Source organism: Miniopterus schreibersii, assembly GCF_964146895.1.
Source record: "Miniopterus schreibersii genome assembly, chromosome: 2".
Lineage (NCBI taxonomy): Eukaryota > Metazoa > Chordata > Mammalia > Chiroptera > Miniopteridae > Miniopterus > Miniopterus schreibersii.
In genome coordinates this window covers 114,330,173-114,354,281 of record NC_138102.1, presented here as the reverse complement: position 1 = coordinate 114,354,281, position 24,109 = coordinate 114,330,173, and the positions used below count along the sequence as shown (strand labels likewise).

Sequence of the window (24,109 nt, the reverse complement as noted above, 5' to 3'; positions counted from 1 at the left end):
AAGCATGAGAGAGAGAAATGGCCTATGACAGGAAGGGATGAAGCTTGTAAAAATCTGAATAGATTTGTAGCTTTAAAGAAACGATCAATAGTTAAAAAAAAACAACCCAGAATCCAATAAAAATTTTTAAAACAGCGGTTGAGCATTGATCTAGGATCCAGGAGATCCTGGTTTGATTCTGGGTCAGAGCATGTGTCCCAGTTGCAGGCTCGATCCCCAGCAGGGGGCGTGCAGGAGGCAGCCGGTCAATGACTCATCATTGATGTTTCTCACTATCCCTCTCCCTTCCTCTCTGCAATCAATAAAGACATTAAAAAATAAAACATTGTACTAAAATGGCTTTACAGCACATAATAACACCTTAAAGGGAGACAATGCTTATAATATTCAAACTTTTTCAGAGAAAAAGAATGCTTTGGCAGCAAAATCAGGTAAGGACAGTACAAGCAAGAAAAATTCTCTCAATACATTCAAAAAGCTTTAATAAATCTTAGAAACTCAGATTAGAAGGTAATGTTCTTACTCTAACAAAGACTATCGACTAAAGTGGCGAAATATCAGCAGCACACTCCTTTACTTCATTCAGTTCCTTGCTCAAATGGCACCCAATCAGAGGCCTCCTCTGATCACCCAACCTAAAACAGCTCTGCCGCACCCGGCCTGTCTCAGCAGTCAGTATAAGGCCTACATGGATCCTAGCTACACACATTAGCAACTTTTTTTTGGTATGTTTAGAGAAGCTGGAGGCCAAGGATCAGAGCGAGTCTTCTTTCTCAAGTGGATTCTAAGATTTATGTCTTTCAAGAGGGTTCACTGAATGCCTCCGGTGCTCAGTTTCCTGAACAATCCTCAGGTAAAACTCACAATCTACGCCGGGCCAGCGTGGCTCAGCAGTGAGCATTGACCTAGGACCCAGGAGATCGCGGTTTGATCCCCAGTCAGGGCACATGCCCGGGTTGCAGGCTCAATCCCCAGCAGGGGGCGTGCAGGAGGCAGCCGATCAATGACTCTCATCACTGATGTTTCTTTCTCTCTCCCTCTCCCTTCCTCTTTCTGAAATCAATAAAAATATATTTAAAAAACAAAAAACCTCCCAATCTGAAAGGCAAAGTCACCTTCAATTAAATATTACCACCACTCTCAAATGTTTATAAACTTTATAGACCTTTTTTACATGAACTGTATGAATATGGGAAGATAAAGACGAGTTTGCCTTTGAAATGGGGCCAGCAGATGTAAAGAACACAAGAAACACAGGATGCCTTTAATGGGAAAGGACATGGGCAGGATTTCATTGATCTCTGGAAATGGGAATGACACCAAAGCCTTTACTGACTCATCAGTCATGATGAACCACTGTGGTGATAGTGGCAATGAACACAGGAATGTTTACTTGTGAATTCCCATCACCTCTTTCATAGCCACGAAGTTTACTTAACAGTCAGGAATTACACATACTTGTAGAAAAGGTTCGTGAAGGCAGAAAAGCAAGCGCCAGAGAGCAGAGGCTAGTAAGATGCTAAAGCTGATGCTGAATTCATCCCTTGGGGTTATGTGAAGAGTAAGTTGCACGGAATGAAATACCAAAATTAAAGCACAGCACAGATCCAGTATGCCACAGGATGTGACAAAACAGCTCATTTGTGCCAGGTTTATTCTTGAGGTAGAAAATAGACACAACAAAAAGCTGAGTTGTAGCTGGACAAAAGCAGTGCCCAGGAGAAGCTGGGCACCATCAGTCTAGGCTCATGGCTGATAGCAGCTTCAAAATGCCCATCCAGCTCCAGCACCCTCAGTCCAGCCCCAGCTCTGCTCTGTCCCATGCCCTGCTGCCCAAATTAGTTAAATACTTTAAGGAAGAAAGAGACTCTTTGGCAATGCTAGGACCAAAAAAGAGTAAGTATCATGTTAAAACAACCAAGTGCTTCACCAGGAAAGAACTAAGTTAATCAGGAGAAGAGTAATGTTCGTTTAAAACAATAATGGCAGAATTCGAACTGATTAAACTTTGTGCAAGACTTAAACTACTTATTCCAACCTTGTGACAACAATTGATTTCCAGCTCTTGCTGTCAGCGCCTTCAAGCTGTGGGCCTCTACTTTCTGCCAACTGTAACCTTTTGCCCATCTCTTCTAGTTGAACGGTCATCTTCTCATTTAATATCTCTAAATTATTCTTGGCTATCCGCAATTTCTCTGCAGCTTCAGTTTCCTGTCATTAAAAGCTAATTAGTATATTATGACAAAATGTAATACTGTTGTCATAGATGCAGTATATTTAAAATTATCACTATAAATTAGAAAATAAAAAATCTGGAGTTCTAAATGCTGATTAAAATTCTAATAAAAATCCAATGTTTTCTTACTCTAAAAAAGCAATATAATCATAATAATTAGAATAGCTCATTTAAATGAGGTTAGAAAAATATATTTACAAGTATTTTATTCTAATGGTTACTTTAAATTTGTCATTTTGTTTGGTTATGTTAAGTTTGTCATCTTTGTTTGTCTGTAATATTTAAGAACAATGGAGAATTTATGTCTTTACACATTAAAAAGATGTTTTGTTTTGACTCTCCAATACTCGAGAGACCTACCTATAAACATAAACTGTGTGTAAGTACCACGGATTATTTCCACTATTAAACACCCACATTCAAAGCACAGTATCACTCTGGCCTCACAGTACACTCAGATAGCTAGTTTAAAAATACTAATTTCAATTTATTCAGTAGATCATCCATATAAATAATACCTACTTCCCTTGCCGGTTTGGCTCAGTGGTTAGAGCGTTGGCCTGCGGACTGAAGGGTCTCGGGTTTGATTCCGGCCAAGGGCATGGACCTGAGTCACAGGCTTGATCCCTGGCCCCTGTTGGGGCACATGCAGGAGGCAGCCAATCAATGTGTCTCTCTCACATCAATATTTCTCTCTCTCTCTCTTTCTCTCTCTCTCTCTCTCTCTCTCTCCCTTCCACTCTCTCTGAAGAGCAATGGAAAAAATATCCTCAGGTGAGGATTAACAACAAGAAAAATACCTACTTGTCTGGGCAAGGAATATATTTTGCTACTTAGAAAGGAATTTACTGCTCATTTAACAGAACAGTTTCATATACATCTTATTGCACATCAGGCATTGTTCTAAGTCGTGTACAAAAACTCACTCAAACCCTACAGCAGCTCTGTGAAACAGATACACTTATTATTCCCAATTTTATAGATGAGGAAACTGGGGATAGAGGTTAGTGGCTTCACCTAGTTACCACGGCTAATAAATGATAGAGCTGGGATTCAAACCCCAGCCATGTACTTCTACATTATGCTGCCTCTTAATTTATTAGGTTTTCATTTTCCAATGTTCCTCACGGTGAAAGGATCGCAAAAACAAAAAACATAATTCCTACAAGTCTTAATAACTACTTTGAATAAACATGTCATCAACTTTTCATTCAGTTTTTCCAAGAGGTATTAGTCAATTAACATAAAAATAATTATAATCACTAATGAAAGTCATACTTTTTTAAGCTCTTTACGAAGCCGTTCATTTTCAGCAACAATTTTCTCTGTGCCTTTGGTCTTAGATTCATACTGCATGCTCAACTGTCGTCCAAGATGAACTTTAAGTTTTTCTAATTCAGCCTAGCAATAAAAAATATAGCTGTATATTATTTTAAAAATGAAATAAAGTAAAAGATGATGTTGTAAACCTATAAAACTTAATTCAAAGTAGTTGTAGAGATCATATTTGATATAATTAGAATTAAAGTCTTCCACCTAATACTGGTCATCCACAGCATAGGATCCCAACCTTGGCTACACACAAGAATGATCTGATGACTTGAAAAAAAAATTAAAATCCCAATACCAATGGTAAAGCCCACTCCAGAGTAATCTAATCAATCTCAGGATGGGGGCTTAGGCATCTATATTTTAGAAAATAGATACAGATAATTATTTTATGCTGCCAGAGTAAGAACGATTAGTGTTGAAACAATAAAGTGAACAAGGAGAGTTACTCTAACTACTCTTAGTCTTGTTTCCAGTAAGTTTTTCTGTACATGTAAAATATCTCCTGCAGCCATTAAAGCCATTTTATGTAATTGGAGTATATTTAAATTTTCCTAGAAATATTAATAAAAAGTATAATAGCAAAATATACCAAACAAATGATATTTAAAGTATTACCTTCAATTTCTCATTTTCCAGCTCAATATTAGCCATTTTTTCACTGGTGAGTATTCCTGATGCTTTTTTCAACTGTTCATTTTCCCTTTGGACTTTTTCAACTACTTTTTTCATTAAACCAATGGTTTTTTCTAGTTCTGGGATTGTCTTTCCACTTCTACCAGACTACAAAAGAATACATTTACTTTTAATTAAATCAAATATTCTAAAGAGTATAATATAAAGCATCAATGACATAACAGGCCCATTACCATACCCACGTTGCTGATTCCTAACATCTGAGCCAAAGCTTGTATTACTTCAATTTATCACTATAATAACCCTCTGAGATAGAAATTATAATTCTCACTTTACCTACAAGAAAATCAAGACTCAGGGACTTGATTTTCCTAAAGTCATGCAGCTGTTAAGTAGCAGCTTAAATACTCTACCCTTGACGTCTGTTCCAAATAAGTAAACCTAAGAACCTAAATATTCTATCTAGCTATGCTCATTACAGTGTACCAGAGCTTGCTTTATATGGAATGAAACCCCCCTGCCCCCCACACTCATACACACACACACAAATTGTGTCTATAAAGAGCTCATGAGTTATCAAATTTGAACTGCAGCATAATAAAGGTTTTTTTCTTTAAGAAGAGCAATTGATTAGAAGTTCAGTTTCTTTCCAATATAAATAGAAGAGACATCTGAAATAAAAAACCTGGTGTAAAGTTATCAAAAAAGATGGGTCAGCAATTAATAAGTTCAACTGCTTATAATTTAAAATAAAAAGTTTTTTAACAGTCAGGTAAAAGAATCTTACTTTTTTGGCATTTATTCAGTATTCATACTGCAATAAATAACCCTAAAGTATAAGCTTTTCCATAATTTTAATACTGCATACTGTCATAATGAACTTACATAGAAAATGTTAAATGAACAAATGGAGTTTTATTTATGAAACAAATGTGGCCAAGTCAACAAGATATTTGTTTTGAATACTTTTCTAATGACATTCAATATTTTTACCAAATCCATCATATATTAATATTATTACTTGACAAAGTTTTTGTCCATTATGATGGCTTCCACTTGTACCACTTAACAACATATCAACAGGGGCTTAAATATTTGGCCCTGACCTCATAAGCAACATTTATTCATTGGAAAAAGCAAATAGAAAATACATGGAAAGAAAAATGCAATAATACAAAAAAATTGGGGAACATGTTCACAGAGCATTATACTAAGAAGTTGCCATGGACATCATAAATAGTTACAAAATCTTAGAACCGGACCAAGGAGCACTTAGTAGTTACTTCAGCGACGGAAGGATGATTTCTGAAAGTTAAATGTTTTCAAGGTGTGGAGGGCTATGCAACAGAAAGAGAGATGGTGTGGAGTACAAGTGAAATAAAATGCATGTAAGGCGTGACAGATGACAAAATGTATTAACTTGAAACACAGAAAAGCTTAATAATGTTTTACATTGTAGATGCAGCAGAATAAAAATGGATACTGTAGGCACTAACTAGTAAAGGTGTATCACTACTATTATAACATAGGAAAACTTACTTTTTCATTTCCAGCTTACTACTTCTGAAACCAAAACAAATATATGGCATATTCTCCCATACTCACCCCTCTAACATGGCCAAGTTTCCGCTCAACTTCTGCCTTTTCTTTTTTAAGAAATTCACACATTTCCTTCAAATCTCTTACTTGATTCTGTAAGATTAAAGCAAGCATGTAACAATTTAACATAGCTATAGCCATTGGAAAGAAAAGACAAACAATGCATCTGAACTAGCAATCTCTCTAACTGGACAGCCAAACTCAACAAGTGGGTCTCTAGTAACAAGGATTTTGAACTAAGGCACATTGAATTAAAGTATATAAATACAAGCATATTTTGTATATGAACTTCAAGAAATATTTTCCACATTTTAGCCTTAATGTTCAATATAAATTTGAGTTGAGAGGGAGAGAGAAACATCAATGATTAGAGAAACATTGATCGGCTGCCTCCTGCACGCCCCCGACTGGGGATCAAGCCTACAACCCGGGCATGTGCCCTGACTGTGGAATCGAACCAGGATCAACTGGATCCTTGGTCAATGCTCAGCCACTGAGCCATGCCAGCTGGGCAGGACTCTGATTTTAACTGTCCCATAAATTGCACATGCAGATACCCATTTAGTATGGAGAAACAGACAACTGAACTTTTAACACTGGTTCTAACTGTGAAAATCAGAATGAGAAGCAGCAAATAGCTTAATTATACCAGTAGAATTACCAGTGGAATGAACAGATTGCTACTCTTTTAGGTTGAAAAAGAGAACTGAAACAATTAGCCAGCCAAGAGAAAAAAAGGGTTCCCATAAATAGGATAAGATTTGGAAAACCAAAGATAAACTTTTTATCGACATCAAAATAAATGAAATTTCTAAAGAAAAATTATCCTAATATATTTTTAATTTAAAGATTTTATTTTTTTTAGCGATATCCTAATATTTTAGTGTGACAACTGTTAATGAAATTCACCAACCATCCTCTTACCTCGGGGTATTTGAACTTGCTATTTTTGTTGTCTGGAACTCTTTTTTCAGTATTTGCATAACCCACGTCCTTATCTGTCCTCTAGCTCTCTGCTAAAAAATCATTTAATTAAGGAAGCCTTTCCCTTAATGCCATAGTTTATTTATTTTTATTTATTGATTTGAGAGAGAGAATGGATGTGCCCTGACCCGGGAGCAAACCTGCAACCCTGATATATCGTCACGATGCTCTAACCAACTGAGCTACACGGCCAGAGCTCCCCTACTAGGGTATTTTAAAGATTTTTTAAAAATTGATTTTATTTTTTAAATTGATTTAATTGATTGACTGATTTTAGAGAGAGAGGGAGAGAGAAAAAGAAACATCAATATGAGAGTGAAACATGGGTTGACTGCCTCCTGCATGCCCCCTACTGGGGATTGACCTCGCAACCCAGGCACATGCCGTCACTGGGAATCAAACCAGTGACCTTTGGGTGCATAGGATGATGCCCAACCAACTGAGCCACACTGGCCAGGGCACTGTGGTACTTTAAATCGCAATTCCTCAAACCCCCACCTATCCCCCACACGCCCCCTTCACACCAACCATGCTGTTTCTCCTTAGCACTTAACATAAGCTGACATACTATATATTGACTTATGTACTTGTTTATCAGCCCTCCCCACCAGAATGTAAGTTCTATGAGTGCAAGAACTTATTTTCATTGCTGTTTCCCAGGTCCCAGAAGAGTGCTTGACACAAAGCGGGCTCTCAACAAACCACCGTTAAATGAGCAAATGCAGAAAGTATCACGCTACCATGGTATTTTTATGAATATGAGATTCTCACTTCTTCATGAACTAATACAGGAAGCATAACAACTAAGTAGGGAGAAAAAGGTTTTCAGACATTAGATTTCCTAAGTATAATAAAGAACATTCAATTTACCTTCAATCTTGGCAAATCTTTATTTGCTTGTTCAAGCTGAAATTTTAGTTCAATATTTTCAGATGACAACTTCAAGTTTTCCCTCTGAAGCTCCTGTTCTTTTTGCCAATGATCATCTGACTCTATTTCTGAAGTCTTTAGGAAAATATTTTTAGGAATATTTTTAAGGTTTAATAAATAAAAGCTGCATATAAGACATACTGAATAAGAAAACACTATGCTAAAATGCAACATTTTCCTCAAAGGAATATGAGAAAATTGGAGAGCTCTGGAGAAAACAACTAAAAATAAACAAGAATATAAAACTTGCAAGAGAAAAGGTAGTATATCTTAATTAAAATTGAAAGCGAAGTCAAGTATGACTTAACAATGTCCACACATACACTGAATGCCTCCATATACACTCTCATAACAACTAAACTAACTTACAATGTTTTTTTTTAGTGTAAACATAAAGTATGATTATTACCCTTTATGGACTGTATTATACCTCACTCACACCCACTCCCAAATGCATGCTGAAATCCTAGACCCCAGTACCTCAGAATAACTTTACTTGGAGATAGAGCTTTTCAGAGAAAATAAAATAAGGTCATTAGGGTGGGCCCTCACCTGACTGGTGTTCTTGTACAAAAAGGAAATTTGGACTCAGACACGTAACAAAGAGAGAGAGACATGTGAAGATGGGAAGACGGCCACGTAGGAGATAGCGAGAGGCCAGGGACAGATGCTTCCCTTGAATCCCGGAGAAGGAATTAACCCTGCTGACTCCTTGATCAGGACTTCTGGCTTCCAGGACTGTGAGCATAGATTTATGTTGCTTCAGTCACCAGATCTGGTGGTGTGACGGCAGCCATAACGAACTGAGATGCACAAGCCTACGAACCCGGGACTCAATCCCTCTCCTTCAGAAAGCGCTTCCTCACTCCCTGAGCCCACGGGATCACTCCCTCCGCAGGAACACGGTATCTGCACTTCTCTTGGCAGGAATCCGCTTTGGGTTTTATCCATGTTCATTTTTACTTCTCATTCCGAACTACAGGTTATTTGGGAGGGAAATCTGTGCTTGGTTACTTTTTCCTATAAAGTGGGAAGCCTCAAATTCTCAATTACTTATTACCCACGGGGAAAAAAGAACCATTATGAGCCTGACAAAAGAAATAAGAGTTAACTTTCATCCACTTTCTCTTAACATTTAGATGTTTGATTCTAATCGATGTTCCGAGGACTTGGGTGACTGAAACATCGCCGGGGGAAGGGTGAAAAAAGGTAAGCGCTGTCTGATCTCCATCGGGGACAAGCTTGTCTTACTTTGTACTGCACTGTAAACTGCCCAGAGCAGTGTGCACACAGAAAGCTCATACGCTGCACAGCTGGCTGTGAGACTGCATTTAAATTCTCTTCTGCATCTTCTTGATCACTAGACATGTCACGTATTCCCCGAGCTTCCCATGTAAATCACGAATAATACTCTGCAAAGTTCTGTGGGTAGTAAACGTAGGCAGAGAGTCTACACAACATGGATAGCGATACATATACACTCCCTTTTCTCATTATAAAAAAGTGTCTTTATAATACATGGCAAAAAGACCGCCAAAGGAACTTGCTATGTATATTAGAAAGTCACACAGTATCATAACAAATTTTTATTGATATTATTCACTGTATGAAATATTACTTGTAGTGGGATTTTACAGCACACTGCATTAGAAATTTCTAAGGCAAAACAAACCTCTAAAGTGCCTTATTTTTGTTATTCTAGTATCTAATCTAATCATTTAAGTGAGCACAAATGGTAACGAGGGGAGTACAAAAACGAATTAGGAAATGCATAACCACTAATTTTGTAGGCACTAGTCAAATGTTAGGGTTTAGGGAGACGTTTATTAATAATTTTTTACCAATCCTAGAAACTATTTTTTTTTGTTTGCACTACATACGTAGACTACTTGCTACAAGAAAACTCAGCTACTAAAGAAATAAAGGACTGCCATGCACCCCGACCTGGGGCCCGTCACTTCCCGGCTGGGCCGGTCCGCCAGCCTCAGAGTTTGCCGGCGCAGCCTCCTCAGCACACTGATTCACTGCCGCCGCGACGGTGGCCGAATCCTGCTCCTTCCCCGGAGACTCCTCTGGATCCGTGCGGCTGCTGTGACTTGCGTCTTCAGCTGGGTGTCCCTTTCCTTTCCCATTCTTGACTACCTCGTTCTCTTCTTTGACTTTATACTCCTGCTTATTATTTTTACGACAGTCTTGATTAATTTTCTCAATTTCAGGATCTGGGTCATTTTCAAAACTGAAGTTAAAATCGGCCACGGTACCATTATTCAGCCTAAATGGACTTGATTTATTGTCTGGTCTGGCCTCAGATATATGTAACTCAGTACGATCTACAGTATCTTCTGTTTTGTGTTTTTCTTTGTTACTGTAATACTGTAGAATATTTCTAGGTACCCGATGATATAAGTTGTCACTGGCATCTAAGCCCTTCCCATTTTTAATTCCGAGCACTGTGAGGGGTTTCTTTTTGTTTCTGTGTAAAGTGTTCTTTTTGTGAAAAATGTTGTGCCTGTATTTATTAACACTGGTAGAAAGGGTAGAAAGAGTAGTTGTTTCACGTAACAGATTCTGCTTGAAGCAGAAGAAGGAGAAGAAACATGCAAAGAAAAGAAAAAAAAGTAACAAAATTGTACACACTAAGTGATTTAAAATAAGATACAACAATTATTCATTAATTATTCTGTATAAAGAAAACTAGGAACATACCATGTTTGATGGAAATAATGTGGTAACATATTTTCCTATATTCTTGCCACAGCAAACTCATAACAACTACATTTAAAATCTCTAGAATAATCACTTGTAATGAAGTTTTATGAGAAGCGTAAGAATCTTAAATTTATTATTATTATATACGAAGGATTAAAGAAGTTAATATACATCAGTAACTACTAAAAATAAAAGTTAAATTTATTGCATTAATATTAAGGACAGACATATATTACTTTTAGCCAGGTAAAGGTAAACATTGATTTCACTTCTAAACTTTAACATTAAAAAAAATGAAAAGGAAAGATGTGCACTTACAGAAGGCCTAGAAGAGGCATCCTTTGAAGACTGTTTTTCTAAAGCGTGAAGTTTTTCTTGGAGGTATCTATTTTGTAAACGTAAATCTTCTATAACAGAATCTCGAGGAAGAGCCTGCTGGGTTCTACAAAGAAATAACCGCAGACTCTTTACTATCAAACTTCAACTTTTTATTGTTTTACGATATTAAAATACAGGAGACAAAGGAAATATATAATGTACATATTAACACTGTATTTATTTTAAATTCTAAAAATTTACAAACTTTCCAAAAATTAAATTAGGATGTGACTACATTATAAAATGATCCACTACAGAGAGTTCATTGCACGGCTCCTTTAAACTATGAGTTAAAAAGTGTATTTTTATTTACAGAAATACATTAACATTTTTTAAGAACATGTGTCTATTTATATGAAATTGTATAAGATAGGTGAAGTAAAATACCCACTTTTTTTTTTATATCTGTATTGATTTCAGAGAGAGAAAGGGAGAGGGAGAGAGAGAGATAGAAACATCAATGATGAGAGTCACTGATCGGCTGCCTCCTGCCTCTCCGCCCCCCTGACTGGGGATGGAGCCCACAATCCGGGCATATGCCCTGACAGGGAATCGAACCCCGATCGCCTGGATCCTAGGTTGATGCTCAACCGCTGAGCCATGCCTGGCCGGGCAAAATACCCGCTTTTTAAAGCATTATATGATAACTTCATAATATCCATGTGCTTCTCAAGAAGCTCAAAGATTCTGCCATGGCAGGGTGGCTCAGTTGGTTAGAGTGTTGTCCCATACACCAAAAGATTTTGAGTTTGATTCCCAGTTAGGCCACATATCTAGGTTGCAGGTTCAGACCCCGGTCAGCACATGTATGGGAGGTGATCCAATGTTTCTCTCTCACAATGATGTTTCTTTCTTTCTCTCTCTCTCTCCCCCTCCTTTCCCCTCTCTCTAAAAATCAAAAAACATATCCTTCCTTGAGAATTTAAAAAAAAAGAAGTTCAAGGATTTAAAAAGGCTCTTACTGGTGCCAGATAAAACCTGTTACTTCAAGTCTACACTCCTCTGTGTGGCCTACAAGGCCCTCCATAATCTGGCACAGCCACACCTATTCAACCTAATTGTCCAGGAGTCTTCCTTTACTAAGGCAAATAAATCCACTCTTACCCAAACATGAAAGATTCACCCCTGCCTCTATGTCTCTGCTGGGATTCTGCTTTTTTGGAATGTCCTTCCTCCCTTTAACATCTAGATTTGATTCATAAAATTCAGAAATTTACACATGCGCTGGCGGATAAGACAAGTTTAATCTCTTTTACAAAGTCTTTTCCATTTACTTCAGCACACACAGATTCACATTATTAAGGAAAAAAGATCAATTAAACCCCCAAAAGTATTAGGTTTCAAAACTAAAATATTTGGGTACCTGTAAAAACTGAAAAGGAGAATAAACAGATCTAGAAAAACTTAAAAAAAAAAAAAAAAGAGGGAAGAAGCCACCGCTAGGACCAGATGATGACTATATAGATGTCAAAAGAAAGAAGAATTCTTCAATCGCATTTTCTTTCTCTATCAAGCGAAACTCTGAAGGCCTTAAGAAAACAATGACTTAGAAGGGAAGCAGTTGGTATGTCAGTTGGAAGCTCATGTGTGTTCCTATAAAGGAGTTCAACTTCGTAAGCTCACACTACATTAATACTGACACAACAGTATATGTTAATAAATACTAACAGTAATTTTTGAAGATTAATAAAAAGTAGAATAAATTGAAGAATGGTAAGTATCCTCATATCCAAATATTATAAGTAGGTACTGGACTTTGACAATGATCATTTAACATGATTCCAGATTGTCAACACTTAGGAGAGGAAGAAACAAATTACATAAAACTAATCTACATTCATCTTGGAAGAAATTAGTGAAACAAAATTATAGTTTTACTGCTGTTGTTAGGACATGATTTTATTTTTCTTTGCACTACCATGACTATAACAGAAGATAAAGCTTGGAAAGAGACAGCAAAACAAGAAAATCTCAAAGGTTCTACTAAAAAAATGACCGTGAAGGTTTTGGTTCTAGGTACAGCGGAGTAAACACATCCAGTCTTGTCTCCCAAATGCATGGAGCATTTACTTGAAGTCTTTGAAAAGTTAAATAGTTTACAGATTGGGACAAAATGCCAGACTTTGAAGTAGCAGCAAACAGGTGGTAAATTTACATTTTCTTTTCCTCTGGTATGTACTGGCTTGAACACAACATTGCTTGAAACATTAAAGTGAGTGTTAACACTGAGGAAGAGAACACTAGGGAAGTCTTCAAATTCTAGAGCAAAAAGTACAAGAATCCCTCACTATGTTTTCCTCTATCTGTTCTTTCATGCCTCAGCCCTCAAGCAATCCCATAGGCAGTGGTGGCAGAGACAGCAGTAAGAATCCATAGGTGGCAGCATTTTCAGAAAGGGAAATTATCTTCTCCAATTAGTAGAGAACTGTGATTGGTAAGGCAGTAGGGCGAAAGAAGTCCCCCTACCTCCCCTCACCTCCTTTCCTCCCTCCTATTGTTTGTTTGGCTGCAAATGTGCACAATTGCTGAAGTGCACAGGATAACAGGGTAACTAAAGTGCCAGTTTTGGTCCGAAGTACCTAAAGAAGCCCTAGGGAAAAAGAAAGTATCGGGGAGACTGCAGAAAGGGAGGAGCTCAAACAACTATAAAGATGTTTATGAACTTCTGGGCTCACCTTGAGCTGTACATGCATGGATCTGATCCTATTCAGAACACTAACGACTCTGAGAACTGAACTAACAGAGAGAAGACAGGCCATGTACCAGACTGCCAACTGGGAGCTCCACAGGCAGGACAGACCCCGAAAGCACTGCAAAGGCTCTGAAATGGAACTGATATTGGAATCAGAGCCCACAGAAAGCAGGTTGGAACTTGGGGCCTGACCCTATCCTGACTAATTGCCTGCTAAGACAAAAATATCTACATTTTTCCATAAAATTTAACCATGATCCAGAGTCTCACAACATCATATTCAAAAGTTCAAGAATACAATCCAAAATTATGTGGCATACAAAGAAAAAGGAGTACACCAACTCACATGAAAAGCCAGTCAACAGAACCCAAGTTTAAAATATGTAACATGCATATTATACCAGTTTCTACAGGTCAACCAGTCTCCTTCATTATAATGGATATACATTTCCACATAATAGTTTACCTCATATATGATATCTCATTTTCTAAGTCAAGATTTCTCTTTTTTAATTCTTCCAACTCTTTTTCTGACTCCAAAGCTTGCACTCCCATAACTTGATTAACAGTTATGCCGGTTGTTTTTAGTTTCCTTTGCAAAGTAAGTTTCTCTTTATCAACTCTGCAGGATTAAATAAGAACCATGAAAACATACCATTCACTGTTTGGCTTGTTCCATGTATTAAACTGCAGCTTACTCATTACAAGACCAATATACAAAAATCAGATTGCCCTACATTTGCTATGAGCTAACTTATTTTAAAATTATAGGAAATCCCATTTATAAATTGTTTAAATATATTTAAAACACATTTTAAAGAAAGAAAATAAAAAGTAAAAAGTAAATAATAGATAATAAATAATAATTAAAACTAGAGAACTTCTTATATTATCAAGTACAATAAAACTATGTAACTTCCAGGTCAATTAAAGACTTTACACATAATTAATTAAGTTTACATTAAACTCACTTGGCAAAAAGATCCTTCATAGTATTCAACTGCTTTGTTAGAATATAGATTTCTCCCTCTTTCTCTTTTAACTTGTTTCGAATTCCCTCTATTTTGCTTTGCCATTTTTTACCTTCTTCCCACCTAATTAATTCTTCTCTAGCACTCTGTAAACAACAATAAAGGAGGAAGAAAATTACCAATATTGTTTTTAATTTATTTTACGAGTTATCAGCTACAACTTTCTAGAACAACAGTAAAACAATCCTTCCTAGAAAATAAGTAAGTAGGTTCTAACTTCTACAATTTTTGGTAAGCCAAGCTATTAGCAAAATTGCCCTTCAGTCTAAGTATTCTGTATTTTATAACTTGACAAATACAATTCTGTGGAACAGTATGAACTAAGGCTAACACCCTTACGGAGTCTTTACATGAAGATTTTTAGTATAGACAATCATGACTACAGTAAGCTTGTAACAAAGAGCCTTGTTATATGTATAAATGACCAACCCAATTCAGTCACCCCATAGCAATATCCTAGCATCAGGGCCCCTTCAAATCTTCAATGAACATTACTTTTCTGATTCAACAAATATTTATTTAGTGCCAGGTACTACCTAAGAATAGGAGCAATAAATAAACCAAACAAAGTATCTATCTTCATGAATATTAGAGTCCAGTTTCTGTGGTTGAGCAGATGGGTTAGGGAAATGAAGCAAAATACAGACCAAAAACCCCCCAAAAAACAAAAGAAAAACCAGTTATGTTAGTGAGATAAGTGCTAAAAAGGGGACAGGGGACAGGGAAGGAATAGATAGGTGTCATGGCTTGTTACCACTGAGATTAAAGTGTCGAAGGGAAGCACAGAACAGTCCATGAACTGCACAAGTTTCAGATGTCCTACTGGACATTCATATAGTTAAAAATTCTGTTCACAATTGTCTGAGCTAAGAACTTTTATCTTCATTCTACCAAGCAATTTTTAATGATTTAACTATGTAACAAATTTTCTAGGAAATACAACAGCCTTATAAAAGGAAAATCTGTACACATCATTTGCTGCAAACTGTACCAACAATTGTTTACCATTTTAGGAATGAAATTATAAATGGAAAAGCCACTGTAATATGAGCTGCTAATAGAACGAGTTTGTATCCGTCTGCATTTGTAGCTCTGAATTCACATTAACACAAACTAGAGGTGCAAGGACAAGACTACTTCATTATGTCTTCTAGTGTAGTCATGACAGAGCATGTAAATTTCAATAGTTACATGCTGAAATATGAAAAAATATATAAATATATTATTTTCACAAATTATTTTCTTTTTATATTTCTCCTTTATCTTTTATTTAGGGGATTTACAATGATAAATTTGAAATTATGCATGTAGGTACTGGTTTATATTAACCAGGAATTTCAGTTGGAATAGTAAAGGGGACATTATGAAACACTGTGTTTACTATAAAAAGAATGTTGGGGCTGGAAGGATTAACAACCATGACTTTAAGTCAAACACCTGGTTTAAAATCAAGTGCCTAAGGTAAATTGCCCTCTCAAAACTAACTTTTCTCATACTGGCTAAGTTTTTATCTTTTTTACTTAGTTCAGCTAAAAAGTATCCTTTAAAAAAAATGTAAAAATTTCACTAAGTGTTTGATAGTCATTAACTTCTTTTTTACTAAAATATAACAAGGAATTCTGTGTACTTCCAAAATATAAATATTAGTTGGGGGCATAAGATATGTAGGTAAATTCTTCCTAACCATAGTTCCTCCACTGTGATTTTCTTCAGGGGCAAACACCAAGCACCAGTATTTCCCAGGTCACTTTTGATATTTTCAATGCTACCAAAAAGATATGTCTTCAGTTTATGTATTTTAGCCAATTTTAGTTTTTCTTTGGGTTATTTCTATCAGTAATTTTTTTTTAAAATTGTCACCCAAGGACATGTTTACTGATTTTGGAGAGGGGAAGGGGGCAGAGAGCGAGAGAGAGAGAGAGAAAGAGAGAGAGAGATCAATGTGAGAAATATCAATTGGTTGCCTCCCGTATATGCCCCTACCAGGGTTCGAACCTGACACCTAGGCATGTGCCTGACAGGGAACCGAACCTGCAACCCTTCAGTGCATGGGACGACGCTCCAACCAACTGAGCCACCTTGCCAGGGCCCTATCAGTAATTTTTATTATAAAATAGTTTGCTACTTAACTTGTAAGAGAATTTTAGGCAATTTTCCTCACATTACAGAATCAATTTATGAGAGGGTTGGCGATTGTAATATTCCTGTAAATATTTACTATATTCCAAGTCACACTGTTTCCCCTGAAATAACAGTCCTGCCTCCTGAAGGATAAAAGGACACGTCTGGGTCAAGGCAGAAGAGTAAAAATGCCCAGCTTTTTTCCCCAAAGGTCAAATCACCAATAAACAATTACATAGAGAGAAGTGATAAATACAGCTGGACATGCAAAGTGTGCAGAGATTTTGGATGTATTATAGTATCAGAAGATGACACGGACTCGTGATGTAGTAATCTCCAAGTTAGAGTTTCATTGTAGGAGTCTCAAGTACACTTGGCTTGGACTTCTCCACACTACTCAGTATCACTTATAGTATATATTAGGTCCTCAAATTAATATAGTATATTAGCTATTCATTAATTACATATTTAACTTAGTCTTTCACCACCTTAGACATATCAGTATGTTTCTTCACATACCTTTTCTTTCATAGGCTTTATATCTGCCTCATCCACTTTTCTTTCTAGTTGGCTTTCTAGCTTTTTAATTCTCCTTTGCTGTTCTTCAATTAAACTTTGTTTATTATCTATCAGAGTTTTGCCCTGAAAAATAATATGCATTTTAACATTTTATAAGTAAAAAAGTATCAAACAAAATACAGATCAAATATTCCAACTACATAAATTTTCTGAGACTCTGGTTTACCAAACATTCTAAATGGCACTAATGATATATCTATTGGTATCTATTTCTGCATTTTAATAAGAGATACTACTCTAAGATTATAAATACAGTGGAGGTCACTGAAAGAATTAGCTATATTAATCAAGGTGATATGCAGGCTAGTTCTAGGAAATATTATATATAAAATTAAAAAGTGGGAATCAACTGCTACCTACATATTATAAATCAAAGATATTATCACACTTAAGTATAAAATTACCTGTAATCCACTGGTTAGTCTTTTTATTTGCCTTTTCAGTTCATCATTCTCTTGTTCAAGTCCATCTTTCTCTCTAAGCACTTTATTATAGGCTTTTTGGTTTTTTTGTAGTTCATTAGTTAAGTCATTCAAATTATCAGTTAGTGAATTTTCTCTGTTTTTACTTGTTTTAAGAGCTTCTTTCAATTTTAAAAGATTTTCACTTAAATCTTCTATTTGTGACTAATATATAAGGCAAAGAAAGGATTATTTCATGAATTTTCACCAACTATCAATGATAAAAGCAATATAATATGAAAGTATACCATTAATATTTAAAAAGAAAGTTGCATTCTATATGTTTAAGTATACATGGGGGGAAATCCATAAACTACATAGATTTTTCCGTCTTCATTTCCAATGAACCAAGTGTACTTTGAGAGAAAATATATAAAACAAAACATGAAGAAACAATCTAAAGCAATTCATCTTCAACAAACACCTAGAACCAAAATTTTATCAAATAAGCAAATGTTTCATTGTGGCTGAACTAATTTATTAAAGAAACATGTATATATCAATGGACACAGCAATGTTTTAAACACTGAAACATTAAGAGTAGTATAAACAAAATCTCTGACTTGAAGTAGTTTCTAATCTACTTTCTAAAGACAAGACATGAAAAGGGTAACTACTGGCAATAACAGACGTAAGTATACATAAGAAAGTATATATAGAAAGGAGTTCCTAGCTGTCCTATACAGTAACAGTGATAGAAATACTGGTTCTTAAAATGTTTTGTTGAATAAATTACCAGAGGCCAAAAGTATTGCTAATAACAATAATAGCAAATTAGTAGTATTACAATGCAGTTAGGAGAAAAACATAAATTTCCCAGAGAAGTCAGAAAAGGCTTCAAGAAAAAGGAGTTGAATGTGAAGAATTCAGAGAAGATGTTTCAGACAAAGAGAAAGGTATTAAAGAAGACCATCAACAGAGGGTTATTCCTGCTTCTGTATTTATTATCTAATGGATTTTTACTGCCAATTATACTCATAATCTTGATAGGTGCAATGGAAGATTTTTAAAATCTGAGTGAAATCCAGTCCTTATACCAGTTAAATGGTACTGAAGTGCATATACATATAAACCAAGACAAGTCAAAATTATAAACAAAAACAACATATAAAAAGATTTTTCACTTTACTCAGAATATAGTATATGAATCTTTCTGTAAAGAAATTTAAAAATCATTATGAAAAATATATATTTTGGGGAAAACAGTTTAAATGACCAAACCTAATGATCAGGTAAGAAAATAATAAAATACATTGCCAAAAAAATAATAAATAACTTCAAAAAAAGTTTTCAGAACCAGGCAGTTCTATAGATTAAATGTCAAGGACTACATGATTTTCATATACTATTTCAGCGGATAAAAAAAGAAAGCTAATTTACTCATTATAAACTAGCAAAAGCTAGAGAGAAAATGCTGATATGGTAAAAGAAAGAAAACAAAAATATATACACTTATCTCACTTATCAATATAGGAATAAAAATTATATGTAAATTTTTTAAAAATTTAATTCTATTAGGAAGAGTAGCTTATAATGGCCTATTCTTTGCTAATTCCAAGATGACAATCAGTGCATAAGTACAATAAAGATACTTATTATTAAAAAAAAAAAAAAAAAAAAAAGCGGATTCTCTTCCAATGGAATTATCATGAATTTTTTCATATTAATAAATGTGTTGATGTTCACCTTTAGCTCTTTAGTATGTCGATCAACAATCTGTTGAACATTGAGGTTTGCCTCTTTCTGAGAAGTTGCAGAAATAATACGTTCTTCAGCTGCTGCTGTCATTTCTGCCCTTAGTTCCAAAAGTGCTCGACTAAGTGCCTAAAAATCACAACAGGCATATAACTTTTTTTGAAAATCTGATATTTTATATGAACAATATGCAATACTAAAGATAAATAGGCTTCATTACTTCAACTATTTTCCTAAAATACCATATATTTAATCAAACATAATTCACAAACTAACAACCCAACTTATGCAAATGAATTTCCTTTAGTAACTGAATTCAATTCTTTCCAAATTGAATATGAGAGTTCAAATCTTGACATTAATAATTTTGGGAATCCAGCATTAAATAGGGCAAATTGTATTACAAAACCAGGTATGTTTTGTTTTCAAATATCCAAGTTTAGGTATTTATCCAAATTACTCAAGACAAACATCCATATGAAATTAATTGACTTTAAGTACATTAGGAAAGTTACAAGATTAAAAAAGGCTTAAAATTTGCCAATAAATTTCAAAAGCTAGCGCAGAAAAACAACAGAAATTTCTATAACAATTGAGTATATCAAATCTGATAAATTTAAAAAATTAATAAATCAGATAATCCACTGACCAACTTCTCATAAAAGTATCTGTGACCTTCTTTATCCTTTCCTATTCACTGTCATATCTCCCTCTTAATCCCCAAATTTTTCAAAATTGTTCAATTATTCAAATTGTTCAAAATAGCCTCAGAGTAGCATAAAATCCCAATAGAAAAGGAAAGGAAATAATGGAGTAAGATTTCCTCTTATTTCCTACAGAAAACCCTCAAATCAGATCGATGACAACATAAAAAGATAAACTGGGTTATATCCATATTTAAAAACACCACCAAAAGGCCATTTAAAAGAATTATCTTTAAAAACCCTACTTAACAGCATAAAATGAAACTCCTATTCTTCCTTATGCATGCGCGTGCTCCAGATTGGGGGGGGGGGGGATTCTATCATCTTTTACAGGTTTACTCTCAAAGCAATCACCACATTTTTTCCTGAATGTTGACAATTTTCTGTTGTTACTTACTTTTTGTTGTTTCTCTTTAAGGACTAATTGGCTCTTTAACCTTTCCACTAGATTTTTCATTGTTGTTGTTGGAGCTCTGGAATTGGCTTCTTTTTGAGCCTGAAGTTCGGATTTTAAACTCTGTGACTCATTTTGTGACTGGGCCAGACGGCACCTTAAATCCTCTACTTCTGCTTTCACCTTTTTCACTTCATGTGCATGGTTTTCTTGGAGCCTAATATAAGCAAGCATATATATTTAGTAGAGTGGTTGCTGCAATAATTAACACCTTGATTGATACAAATTTTATGTAAAGAGCAAATGTTTGGTCCTAAGTATTCTTACAACCTAAGTCTTGATCCAAATCCCAAATAAATACAATGCTTTATTCCACTTAATTACTCTTAAATTTAACATACTTTTTCTTTCTAGTTTCTGTCTACTATTTTTGGTAATGATTACATCAAGCAATTTTGTGGCTCTAGACAAATAATACAGTGAACAAACAGAACTTTAAACACTATGTGTCCAAGATGTGACTTTCCTCTTAAGAGGATTTCTCAATCGCAGCATTATTGACTATTTGACTGAATAATTCTTTATTGGGGGGCAAGGAGTGAACTGTCCTGTGCAGTGTAAGATGTTTAGTAGCATCCCTTGCTTCTACACACTAGATGCCAGTAGTACCTCCTAGTTGTGACTATCGAAAATGTCTCCAGACATTACCAAGTGTCCCCAGGAGGAAGGAAGACAGCATAATTACCTCAGTTGAGAACCACTGCCCTATACTGTCATGTTGCAAAGACAAAATGTAAACTTTCACAGAAATTGCATGTATTATTAATTTGTTTATGGTTCCAAAGTCACTAGAGTTACATCTATAACTATTATCTCTATCTATAGATACGGAAGTAAATGCTATCAGCAGACTTAATGTGATTAATCCTATTGTTCATTCATCATTAAGTCTATACACTAAATTATATACAATTCACTTTGCATTTAGACAGTGCATTAGTAAGGTCAGCAATATGGAGACTCAAATTATTAAACTCTGACAAAAGAGAACATTTTATTAAACTATGAACAAGTTTGTTAAACATTCTGAGATTTTAAACATTGCTTAATCAGTATATCCGAAAATAGATTTTTAAACCTAAAATGTTTATAGTTATGCATTTTATAATCATTATAGAACTATCTCTCTGCACCTTGATTTCTGATCTGACAAAAAGAGAAAGCTGAACTACCTGACTTATAATTGCATTCCAACAAAAAACTTGTCACTTTAATCATAAAATTGTGAAAATATAAGGTTTTACTAAAGAAAACACAAAGATCTATAACTTTCTATAAATTTTTAAGATACATTAAAATATGGACAAAAAAGAGTTACTGTAATAAATCTAACTGAAAGTAACCTCAGGGTGATCTGATTATAAATTCCTAATTGAGCAAGTCATGGAGGATAGTCATGCCCCAGGCTTTAACTTCTTCAGTAAAAGGTTTATCTTTGACTTAAGCAAGCCCTGTCCATTGTTTTTGTACTTCTAGGTTAACACACCTTTGAAATGCCTCTTTTTTAGACCCCTGGAAGAGGAGTCTAATCTTGTTAATTATTCTATAATCCAATCCATGCTTTGCTTTCTCCCACCTTCATGTAATCTTCCTTGCTGTTCCTTCCTTAATTCCAAATGCAAAAAAGAAACTACAAACTGTCATTCTGGGAAGCACTTTTTTGTCTGTAGAGATCTTGCTTCCAGGTGTATTTCTGTTTGGCTCAAATTAAACTCTAATAAAATCATAAAATTTTCCTATAGGCTTGGATGTTCTCCGTCAATAATACCAATTTGCACACAGATAATAAAAGTATAATTTTCGACTAAAATGACATGGTAAAGTATAAAACAACTACTCAAGTATTTCAAGTAGCAAAAAACAATTACATATACAAGATAATTTCAAAATATGATTATTTTCTATATCCAGAGATTAGATTCAAAAGCAGAAGCAATTTTATACTCTAAAACATGACAGAGACTTACTTTATCAAAATAACATCTCATGTATAACATTTAATAGAATGGGGGAGATTAGACTTAAAAGACACCATATGCTATTGCTAATTCTTTTTTAAAAAATAATCCCTTTAAAGTGGCAGCTTCTTAATAAAGCAAAAGTAGTGTTAATTTTGTCAGAGGTATCTTGGATAAGTGAGTCAAGAAGCAAAGGTTTTAATATGAGTTTCAGAGCTGGAATGCAATTATAAGTCCAGTAGTTCAGCTTTCTCTTTTTTTCAGATCAGAAATCGAGGTGCAGAGAGATAGTTCTATAATGATTATAAAATACATAACTATAAACATATTTTAGGTTTAAAAATCTATATTCTGATAAATGGATTGAGCAATGTCTAAAATCTCTAATACAGAGAATGAATGCTGTGAATCCTCTATAATAATAAAAAAATAGTTAATTTTTCATGCAACAAATATTTACTGAATCTTTGTTGTGTGCCAGAAACTGTTATAGGTGTATGAACAAAAGGTTTTTTTTATTTGTTACTTTACAATTTTCAAATTACTTTCATATACAAGAGCATCTGGCCTTCAAATAACCACCCTGAAAGAGCCAGGGTAAGTTTTTGTTTTGTTTTTAATTTATCTTTATTGTTGAAAGTATTACAGATATCCCCCTTATTTTTCCCCAATGATCCCTCCACCCCACATCCACTCCCCCAAGGCCTTCACCACACTCTTGTCTGTGTCCATGGGTTATGCATAGATGCATAGAAGTTCTTTGATTGATCTCTTCCCACCCACTCCCCCACCCCTGCCTTCCCACTGAGATTCATCAGTCTGTTCCATGCTTCTATGTCTCTGGACCTATTTTGTTCTTCAGGGTAAGTATTGTCATTTCCACATTACAGATAACAAAACAGAAGCTTAAAGGTTAAAAACAAGATTCTGGGTTGGTGCTTGAATCTAGACTGACTAGATTCAAATTGTGACTTTCCCACTTCCTCCCAGGCATGTAACTGAGCCTTCTTGTGCCTAGTTTCCTATGTGAAAAATAGAGAGCCTATCATCTATGTCATAAGTAGTCCTGAGGATAAAACAAAATAATATACACAAAGTTTTTACAACAATGCACAACACAAAAAACAGGTTTATCTTCATTACATCATTATTACTATTTGCTCATTGTTATATTTCTAAGGCTTACCGTAACTTGGTATTTTCAAAATCTTTGATTTTTAATTCAGTGATTTCTTTTTGTCTCTCTAATTCTTGAGATACTTTTTTTAGTTTTATCAAAAGTGAGGAGAGAGAGTCATCTTGTTCTGCTACAGTCTGTTCCATCTCAGCCAGACGAATAAAATGCTTGTTGGTAGGAACTGGAGTAGGAGACTGTTTTAGTAAATCCTATAAAATATGAATAAATTAGCTATAAACATGTACGACTCAATGCTATGCTTAATCCATAATTTTAATGTGTTCCTCAAATAACCAAAAGTATATAATCTAAAATTTAATAGGCAATGAAAGCTTAAAGAAAACAGTTAATAGAAACCAGATTCTTTGTATTCCCAGTATCTAGAGAAAAGTCTGTACATGTAGTCAAGTATCAAGACATCTGTAATACGCTCACC

The 24,109-nt window shown here is 35.0% G+C and overlaps 2 protein-coding genes across 3 annotated transcripts in view; both read right to left on the bottom strand.

The window, feature by feature from the left end:
* Positions 1–24,109, bottom strand: part of CEP290 (centrosomal protein 290) — an 85,221-nt gene that overhangs the window by 6,785 nt on the left and 54,327 nt on the right. For both annotated transcript variants that reach the window (XM_081127579.1, XM_081127578.1), the window contains 13 exons: positions 23,683–23,882; positions 20,482–20,695; positions 19,372–19,509; positions 17,629–17,850; positions 17,165–17,287; positions 14,465–14,610; positions 13,960–14,115; positions 10,742–10,865; positions 7,655–7,789; positions 5,807–5,893; positions 4,184–4,348; positions 3,515–3,637; positions 2,039–2,211 (listed from right to left, as the gene is read on the bottom strand). In XM_081127579.1, the coding sequence (XP_080983705.1) occupies positions 2,039–2,211; positions 3,515–3,637; positions 4,184–4,348; positions 5,807–5,893; positions 7,655–7,789; positions 10,742–10,865; positions 13,960–14,115; positions 14,465–14,610; positions 17,165–17,287; positions 17,629–17,850; positions 19,372–19,509; positions 20,482–20,695; positions 23,683–23,882 (2,006 nt within the window). The remainder of the gene's footprint in view (positions 1–2,038; positions 2,212–3,514; positions 3,638–4,183; positions 4,349–5,806; positions 5,894–7,654; positions 7,790–10,741; positions 10,866–13,959; positions 14,116–14,464; positions 14,611–17,164; positions 17,288–17,628; positions 17,851–19,371; positions 19,510–20,481; positions 20,696–23,682; positions 23,883–24,109) is intronic.
* Positions 9,626–10,683, bottom strand: LOC308553568 (uncharacterized protein; the record flags this gene model as incomplete). Its single annotated transcript, XM_081129622.1, has 2 exons — positions 9,626–10,285; positions 10,660–10,683. The coding sequence occupies 2 exons, from the start codon at positions 10,681–10,683 to the stop codon at positions 9,626–9,628; spliced, it is 684 nt and encodes a 227-aa protein (XP_080985748.1).